General features: G+C 39.0%; 1 protein-coding gene across 2 annotated transcripts in view; it reads left to right on the forward strand.

Annotated features, from left to right (window-relative positions):
- Positions 1-48: 48 nt before the first annotated feature.
- Positions 49-10,119, forward strand: part of LOC140333303 (uncharacterized) — a 17,119-nt gene continuing 7,048 nt past the window's right edge. Inside the window, exons 1-3 of one of the 2 annotated variants that reach the window (XM_072414878.1) lie at positions 49-159; positions 5,869-6,024; positions 8,704-9,182. In XM_072414878.1, the coding sequence (XP_072270979.1) occupies positions 5,912-6,024; positions 8,704-9,182 (592 nt within the window). In that variant the 5' untranslated portion in view covers positions 49-159; positions 5,869-5,911. Of the gene's footprint in view, positions 160-182; positions 884-5,868; positions 6,025-8,703; positions 9,183-10,119 lie in introns of those variants that run through there. The other variant, XM_072414879.1, reaches the window with a different exon arrangement.

Here is a 10,119-nt window from a genome sequence, read left to right on the forward strand (position 1 = left end):
TGACTACAAAAAAACAAGGAAGCTGTAGGCACACCTTGAGTGACTGGTTAGCCAATCGGCATCGGTGGCACTGACAAGGGCAGCAAATCAAACATGAACTGTGACAGGGGGGCGAGGATAAACATCCGGAAACTGGCGAATGTAAACAGACACATGGAGGTGAGAAAACCTGGTGAATGATAACATTGACATGCGGTGGGGTTGGTTAGGTCTGACAGTATGATAAATGGTATATTCTGTGTGTTGGCTCACTGTACAGACAATTGTAGTCAGGGTTGGGGGGTTCACGTTATCAACTACATCCTATCATCTGATGGGATCTCCGGGTTGTGAGTGAATGTTGTGTGAATAAATATGCCTGGTACTGTATTTCTCGGTTGGGTAATTCAGTTCTAGATCCATGCTGGAAAAATGAATCATTGACTTTTCTATTTTTAGTATTTTCAGTGACAGAATTATTTCCTCCTTCACAAAATAAAGGTACAGCACCTCCCCTTTAAATCCGATCAAGACTTAATGGGAGCGCAGAGCCTCCTGGGATAGTTATGTCACACATCCTGGAAGCCTCTGGCTGCTCCTTCTGTGCATGCTGTTATCAAGCATGTGCAGAAGGAGCATTTTTCATCCTAGGGGAAAGGGATGTCAATCTCACGCATGCGCAGTGAAATCGTCTCTTTTTTTTCCCCCTTCACAACGGCTACGTTACCTGATCTCACACCTGTGCAGTGCAAGATCGGGTGACAAAGAAAGTAAACGGAAGGGAAGACAAAAGATGGCGGCGTCCGGCACTTTCCCCTGTGCCGGGTCTAAGAGGAATTCCGGGACGATGCGAGACCGGATCATGGGAAGGACCAGCACCATTGAGGGACCTGCCGGATTGAATGTAATGTTTTTAGTTTAGTTCCGCTTTAAAAGAATATAAGAGAGAAATCTTGTGACCTCAATGTAATAATCAAGCAGGCAGGATATCAGAGAACCTAGATTTCTACTCCAGAGTTATAGGGATCTAAAACAGCCTTTCCCAACCATTCCAAACCCGGAGGAACTCTTAAAGCACAACCAAAGACAGTGTCCCTTCTGCAATAAAATAAACTCATCTGCCCAGCCCTAATTTTTTATTCAATTCTCTTCTGGTGTCTGATCATTGGCCAGGCCACAATGATGTAAATCCAGCGTATGCATGTAGGCATTCATTCAGTCCTGGTAGCGCCAGTGGTTGCTGGCATACCTGCAGTGAGCTGCCCATAATTTCCAGATGTCGGTTAACCCCTGCTATAAGGAATCAGTGGGAAAATGTTATGTGTAGGTTGCCTGTGGGAGGAATGTCACCTACAGGCAGCTAAAAATGTTATGCAGGTTGGAGATCTGCAGGCAAAATCTTATGATAGGTCAATCAGCCACAGCTCAAGGAACCCCTGACAGGCAGAACACATTCCTTTATTAAAGGAACAGAGACTTCTTGCTAAAGATGGATCTTTTAAATAACACATGTGTGAGAACAATCAAATATGGCTATTGTTCTAAATGTTTTACCTCTATGATTTACCTTGTACATGAGTTTATAACCGCAAAATAATTGCTTATTGAAAAAGAATCAAACCTGGAAGAGTTTCTAGGAGTTTCTACCTTTTAAACTAAAGAATAAAATGTGTACATTTAGAGGCTGATTTATCAAGCAAGCATATATACGAGACGTATTCCCGTGGGCTGGAATCGAGTGCTAGTACACCCGCCCACACTTGCCAGCCGGATTCCTGCTTTAATAAATGAGCAATGGGAACGATAATACACCAATTAAGGCGATTAGTTTTCAGCTGCATGATTCAGGAGGATCTGTTCATCTCTGTCAATGGTGAGGTCATAGCAATTAATTAGCGCACACCTGCTCCATGTTCTGTGCACACCTACAGTCCATTACAGGTCAGTTTGAATCTTTTATGTTTCATCTTCTTTTAGGTAAGTGCTACATTTACAAAAGTAAGTTTGCTTGGATGGAATGCATTGATGTGACTTTGTAATCCTCATTATTGTTAGTTTCATCTTTTGCTGCAATGTTTTTGTGCCTGGTTTGTAATGACAGTTTCTGTAGTTCTGCAATGTTTTGTCATTTTTTCCACAAATATATAAAGCACAAATGTATGCATGGTTTCCACTCCAAACTGCTACTTGACCCCTCGTTTGCCTTTGTCCCATTCTCAAAGTAATATTGTCACATATTGGCATTTGAATGTCTTATGTACATATTTCTTTTATGAATAAATTGTCATGGTTTTTGTTTCTTTGGTTTTTTTTTTGATAGTCTGACATTTGCACTCAGGTTGATTTGCCCCCACACAACTTGTTGTCATTGTGCTGTGCTGCCTGATTTTAGCACTATTGTATACAAGCACAATTCCACTTGCTGTCCAAACTGGTTGTGAATTAGATGTCCAGCTGAGTTGCATACTCATTCTAACACACCTGATGGTGATGGAAGGAGGTCCAGGTTGCCATGGACAACATCAAAGCACATTGATTGCCAAGCTCACAAGCAGGGTCAGGCACTCTTAGAAATGAACAGATGTTGTGTTGTTGCTTAACTTAATGCTGATAAATAGTGGAGTGTATGCATTATTTAGGTGTTTACAAAAAACAAATAGTACTAGTATATCAAAGTTCCAGGTCCGAATCCACTTTGTGCCAACTTATTATATATATTTAACATATAAACGTGTTTATGCAATTTGAAAGGTATTTTAGACCCTGACCCACTATATATTGACTTACTCCCCTCAGCTTGGTAGTGGAAGCACATAAAGGTGGATTCCTCCTTTAACCAGAAGCAATATCATCCAGGATTGTTGCTTGGAGCCAATCCCATGACATCAGAAATCATAGAAAGAACTAGGCAATCCATTTATTTGAAGCATGTGAAGCAATATGGTCAAAAAGGCCCTCTTTACCTTTTTTCTTCCTATAATTTCTCTTTTCTAAGTATATGTACACACATAAATGCATATATATATATGCATGAAGGCAAACAAACAATATACACCTAAAAAGAAAAACTTACCCTAATAAGGATCCTTCTCTGCAGAAGTGGCCGTTGCGTTTTTCAACTGATAGAACACAGTTCACACGCACATAGCGGGTCTGCTTTCGCGCACAACAATGCGCATCAGGCTCCTGTGGATTGGCGCACAACTATGAGCATCAGACAACAGTTTTAATGTGAAAATTGTGCTGTTATGAGCCTTTCAAAAATTCAGGGAAAGGAACTGCTTCAGAACAATCACTATTGACTTGTTTAATTGGAGGTCTGTTGGATCACCCAAGGGTAAAAGTTCCTAGGAGATTGTAAAGAAGATCACAAAAACAAACAACAGCAAGATTTTACAAACAACTTTATTCAAAATAAACACATTTGCTAAAACATCACATTAAAATATAGAGACCACCCAGACACTACTAAATTTACATGAGAAAAAAAACAAACATATGTAAACTTACACTTCCATATCAAGCCAAAATAGTTAAAAAATGGAACAATAAATATTTAGTTTTTAGTTTTTTTGAGCTTAAAATACATGGTTACTACAAGCAAGTAAAACAATACAGTGAAAAAGAGTAACACAATAACCTCCTAGTGTATTCAATGTTTCATTTTATTTACCAAAATATATTGAGTTTATTCAATATTTCATTTTATTTACCAAAATATAATACCCAAGCTTTTAACTCCAAACCCTGGATGATCCTGTTTCATCCCCATATTGTTCTTTTATCAATCTTACTTAATTTCCTTGACTTAATAAAACATTTTCTCCTCCCTGGCACCAATTGGGGTCTATTAACCGCTAAAAGTAGCCCTTTAAATTTTGGTTTAATGGTATAGGACAAAGAAGCAGTTTCTTCATCATGATGACCTTCTTCACAATCTGCCACAAACGATACAATCTCAGGTTTCCCTTAATAATTTTTTTTAAAGACTAAGGTTTTATTTCCTATGTGCCATATGTGCCTTTAAGGTGGACTCCATGGTGTGAAATTCATATAAGATTTTAGGGTAATTCACTTGGTTGCAGGGGGTGTGCTCTAGTGAGTTAGGGATCTGGAATAGAAGCTAAACTTGGACATAAGCTCTTATGCAATTTTTGTACATTTTCAATAAGCAGTATTTGGACTTTATCTCTTGGGAAAAGAAAATTCCTGTCATAGGAGCCCTACCAAACAGCAACTTAAAATAAAACAACTTCACTGGACCTTATTAGAGGTGTCTAATAGACTTAAACATAAGGGGGAGGACTTCTCCAGCTTGCATTGTAGCATGATTGACTATCCAAGAGCTCTTTAGAAAATCCTATTGGATCTGTTCTGAGATAAGGAATTTAGGATTTGTTTCATCTCAGAGGGAGTCCAGGAAACATGATGTGTCACTGTTCCTATGTTTCTCTCTTTCTTATCATATAACACTTGCTCTCCATTTTCCTGTGCAGGGGAGCAGTCCCAGCCTAATAGGACCAAGGTGTCTTGTTTCAAACCTCCTCTGTTTTGGTACGGCAGTTTTTCAAAATGCAGAGTACCGGGAAGCATAGCATTAATGGCCCCTTGGTATGCTGGAACAAGTTGTGCAATGACATTGCATTTGGAACAGTACAGATTGCTACTTTTCTAGGAGGAGGTGTCTGGATCTTTGGAGGAGGATATATCCTGTCTCCCTTGAGCCAAAATCACTCAGATCAGTTAGGCTGCATACATACGTGCAACACTTGTCGTTGGAAAGGATCTTTCACAATCCTTTTCAACGACAAGTGACTGCACGATGCATGAACAAGTGCAGCACCATTTTGCTCTATGAGGAGGGGAAGGGGAGAATGATGGAGCGGCACCCCTCTGTGCTCTCTCCCCTTATCCCATCCATCGTCCGTGGAGCTGCCAGGACAGTGGTTCAGGCGATGAAATCCACAAGATTCTCGTCCAATATCAGCCCTGAACAAGTGAATCTTTTATTTCTCCTATTGCAGGTGACATAAGAGCATGTCCTCCTGACATACATCTCTGTTCCTTACCAGTGAGTTTAGCATTACAGTAAGCTGATGTGATTCCTCCTGAAGGTGCTGTAGGTTCACATCAATGGAAATGGCTGAATTAAACCAGTGATTTACCAGTAAACGTTTACTACTTTTTTAAAAGTAGGTAAATGTAAGGAATGCCTCTGGTGATAACTGGCACAGCTGTCAGTTGTCTTGTGTTAGTCTTCAGCCACATTTTCAAACTGTCAAATAACTGATATCCCTGCTGGTCACCATCATGGCAACTGCAGACCAAACCAAAACTTAGAAGGCACCATCCTTGGCTGAAAAGAATAGTTTCTCTTTATTTACACTGGAGAATTAACCACTCGAGAACAAGTGCTGACAATTTTTAATATTTTTAGACAATTTTAGACAATTTTTCAATTTTTAATTTTTGACAGTTTTAAAGAGATTTAAAACCCAGCTGAACTTTTAAGTAAAATGTTCCATTAAATACATTTGATTTTTAAATCTAGAGTCATTTGTAATGAATGTATATTGTAGAGTGCACGCTGGTTAGTAGCTGGACCCAACCATAAGGTTTTTCAAGAAGAAGCTGTGTCTTCTTGTCAGTTATCAGTAGAACAGGGACAGCTATTCAATATGGTTAGTCACAGATTCTGGAAAAAGGCATCAGACAATTCCGAAACAATGCTTAGATATTCAAACAACGGTCAGCGAATATACAGCAGAAATGAATGGGAAATAACTTATAAATATACACCTGAAAAACATGTAGATTTTAACTGATCTGAACAGTGGATGACCAAATGAAATGTCATTTTTGCTAATATAAATTTAAATTACTTTCTAGGTGACTCAGGTATTTTCTTAATATAGCCACCTTAACCAAGTTAATGGATCGGTCTGCAGAATTTGAACAAAGGCAAGACACGTCGGATGACAGTACAGTTGGTACACCTTTGCAGTGTTTTCAAAATGGAATCAGTCAGCCAATCCAGATGCCAAAGTAAGTAACAGGTATCTTTTTATGTTAGGTTTAGAATTATCACAGTTGATAGCAGAAACTGTTTCAAGATTAATATTAAAAAAACATAACATATTTAAAGCCGCCCAGGTTACATCTACAGGATTTTAAACTTTTTAACCAGACATTCTCTTTGCTGCGTTGAAATCTTTAGCATCTGTTGTGACCCCGTCTGCTGAACTACATAACCCTGTGCATCTAACCTCTATCTGCCTAAGCATACTGTGATTTATTTCGCAGCAAGTGAGTGCTTTTGCCTTGGCTTCCAAGAGCCTGTTGGGGACAGTACCACTCATAAAGATAATATAGAAATTAGGGTCTATAGAAAATTTAATCTGTAAATGGATAGAAAACTGGCTTAAAGACTGCATCCAGAGAGTTGTAACTAATGATTCATACTCTGAATGGTCTCAAGCTATTAGTGGTGTACGCCCGGGTTCAGTGTTCGGACCTTTACTGTTTAACATCTTTATAAATGATATAGAGTTTGATATAAAAAGTACCATTTCTGTGTTTGCAGATGAATTAAGTCCATACAGGATGTCTATAATCTACAAGCAAACCTGGATGTACTGTTTGATTGGGCAGCCAAGTGGCAAATGATTTAATACAGATAATTGTAAATGTATGCACTTGGGGGCTAACAACATGTATGCTTTATACTGTCTAGGAGGAAAATATTTGGGGGGGTTAGAAATGGAAAAGGATCTGGGGGTTCTGGTAGATCATAGACTTAATAACAGCATGCAATACCAAGCTGCAATATCTAAAGCTAGCAAAGTACTTTTTTGTATTAAAAGAGGAATAGACTGCAGAAATGGAGATAATACCCTGCCCCTGTACAAAGCATTGATCAGACCACATCTGGTATATGCAGTCCAGTTTTGGGCACCAGTTTACAAAAAGGACATTGTGGAATTGGAGAGAGTGCAGAAATGGGCAACTAAACTAATAAAGGGAATGTATGAACTCAGATATGAGGAGAGATTAGCTGAACTGAATTTATTCTCCCTTGAGAAGAGACGTTTAAGTTAAGGGGGGATATGATCACCCTGTATAAATATATAAATGGTCCATATAGAGAACTCTCTTCCCAATTATTCACTTTAGGATTGTTACAAAGAACAGGAGGGCACTATTTGGGTCTGGAGGAAAAGAAGTTCAAGCTCCAGATAAGGAAGGGATTCTTCACTGTAAGCTCTGTGAAAATGTTGAATCGGCTCCCTCAGGAAGTAGGTTCAGCAACTACTATAGATTGCTTTACGAAAAAGCTGGATGTTTTTCTAGAAACACAGAATATAACTGGGCATAAAGCTTGAAAGTAAAGATGACAGTGACCTTTGATTGAGGGAACATCTGATGTTGATCCGACATTGCCTCATGGAATCAGGAATGAATTTTTTTCCCCTGTTGATAGAAAAACTGTACCATTAAACTCTCTTCCTGATTACTGACTATAGGATCATTTCAAAGGACAAGAGTGCACTCTTTGCGTCTAGAGGAAAATAAAATAAATCTACAGATAAGGACGGGATTCTTCACAGTAAGTTCTGTGAAATTGTGGAATCGGCTCCCTTGGGAAGTAGTTTTAGCTATAGATTGCTTTAAGAAAACAGCTGGATGCTTTTCTAGGAGCACAAAATTTAACTGGGTTTTAAAGTTTTAAAGTAAAGATAACATAGATTGTTGATCCAGGGAACATCCTATTGCCTCATGGAAACAGGAAGGAATTTTTTTCCCGTTGGAGCAAATTGAACCAGGTTTTTTTTTTTTTGCCTCCCTCTGGATCAGCAAGGTCTTCAGGGTTGTTACCTGGGATATGTTTTTTCCCTAGTAGTTGAACTTGATGGACTTTTTTTTACCAAACTAATGTAACTTTACCAAACTTTCTTTTTTACCTAACTAATGTAACTATGTCTGCCTCATTGGTAACTGGGCTTCCAGCAACTTCCTTTTACAAGGTAAAACAACATGACAGCTTTGAGGGTAAACTTGGGTAATGCAAGTCCCTTAACAATAGCTATGTTCCCAAACAAGGAGCATTTGTGTACTTCCATGAAATCCCCATAAGATGCAGGATGTAGAATACTGACCAAACTGTAAGTGGTTGACCATGATAAAGCAAGTTCCATTACTAAACAGCCAAGGAAGGGCCTGTGTGACCTAATTGATGAGGTTTTATTAATGATAATAAAAAAAATGAATTTATATAGCACCAACATACTACACAATGTTGCTAGGTGAACAGATCCTAAAACAATGAAATTAGTCCATTCTAATACAAGTTCAAGTACTATGATTTATGATCAGAATTTTCAAGTGTATGTCCTCTTCTACTCCCTCTCGGCTTTGTGGTATTTGACACACTAAAAGCAGAAGTTTCACAGGAGAACCCTTCCTGGCTCTATACTTTTGAGCTTTTCAGCTTCTGAGGTCTACAGACACAAAATGCTATGCAGGTGATCCTGCATGGCTGCTAGTAACATAGCTAGTAGCTTGTGGTGTTGCAGGGACACCAGCTTTGTGGTAAAGTTTGGGGAGAGTGCCGTATACCCAGGGCATCAAAAAGGAAACATAGGGCATGTACCCTGTCCAAGAAAAGCTCCTGTTTTAGGCTGTTTTGCCTTACTGAATATTCTCATTTCTGTCTTGATATTACAGATTTCTCTCTACACCAGTCATGCAAAACAGTGACGAGGATACTTCTGCCAGAAAACGTCAAAAAGTCTTTAATGGACCTTTGTGTTCCCCTATAATTCCTCAACATATATATGTTACAAAACAGGATAGCCACAGAACTAATGAACGTTTTTCTAGTAGAAACACAGTTCTGCCTGAAGGTCATGGCATTCCAGAAGAACACTACTGGGCCACCCGTTCTAGCAGCAGGGTGACATCTCTTTATGCAGAGCTAGTTCGGGAGCTGGAGACACAAGTTGCAGAGCTGCGCCAAATCCTGGTGTCACGAGATGAGGCTGTTGCAGTGAGAGAATGGAGGATAAAAGAACTTGAGAAGGAAAATCAAGAATTAAAAAGACACATTCAGACACTGGAGGAACAGAATGATGCACTCTCACATACTGGAATAAGTGCCACAAATGAAAGTGCTCGGGTCCTGGGATCAGATGGTCATTGTGTAGGTGAGGTGTCCTCACAATCTGTTTTTTTAGATGTACTGGGGATTGGGGAAAAGGGGAAAAATAGCCCTTTTTAGTATATAGATGTGATCATAGCTACCAGTACAAGAAAGATAAGGCACTTCTTGTTATCTTTGCAAAATCTTTGCAAATCCCTAATAGTAATATTACATGAAATCTGTCATCCTGCTGTTGTTATATATCTTTATTTCAAATTAGTAATTGCAATTTTTTTATTCAGCTTGCAGTTAAACAAGATTTTTTTTTAGGTCTCTTGTCAGTTTGCCATGTCTGTTTTATTGCTTTATTATACAGTTGAACTGGAAATGTTTTTTGATGCCTCTCTGACGGGAGTCTATTTAGTTATTAGGTTATTTTTTTATTTCTAAGCAACAATTTTCATCAGGATTGCAGCAGTGTCTCTTTGTGCTCCTTGAAAGTGACCGAGGAAATTACATCTGACTGTGTCAGACAGTGAGAGAGATACATTGGTGCTAAAATCTCCCTTTAATACCTCCCTCCTTCTGTCGTGTCCCTTAGTACTGTTTTTAAAATTCTTTGACCCACCCCGTGCTCTATAATTCCTTTCCCCACTGACATCAATACAAGGACTGCAAATAGTCTATCCTTATGAATCAGGAGTTTACAGTTTCTGCCAGTCTCTGTGATCATTGACCATTTAGAGGCAGGGAGTGTCAGTGCAGGAATAACAGGTAGGATCTCTCACAGTCACTCTGCCATTTCTGGTGCCATATATGTTTTTCTACTCTGCAGGCTTCCTGTACATACCGTGTTTCCCCGAAAATAAGACACTGTCTTATATTTTTTTTGGCTCCCAAAAACACACTAGGTCTTATTTTCAGGGGATGTCTTATTTTTCCATGAAGAAGACTACAGTACACATTTATTGTTGAAAGTCACTCATGATCACTCATGTTCC

This window comes from Pyxicephalus adspersus, chromosome 6, assembly GCF_032062135.1.
Source record: "Pyxicephalus adspersus chromosome 6, UCB_Pads_2.0, whole genome shotgun sequence".
Classification (NCBI taxonomy): Eukaryota; Metazoa; Chordata; class Amphibia; order Anura; family Pyxicephalidae; genus Pyxicephalus; species Pyxicephalus adspersus.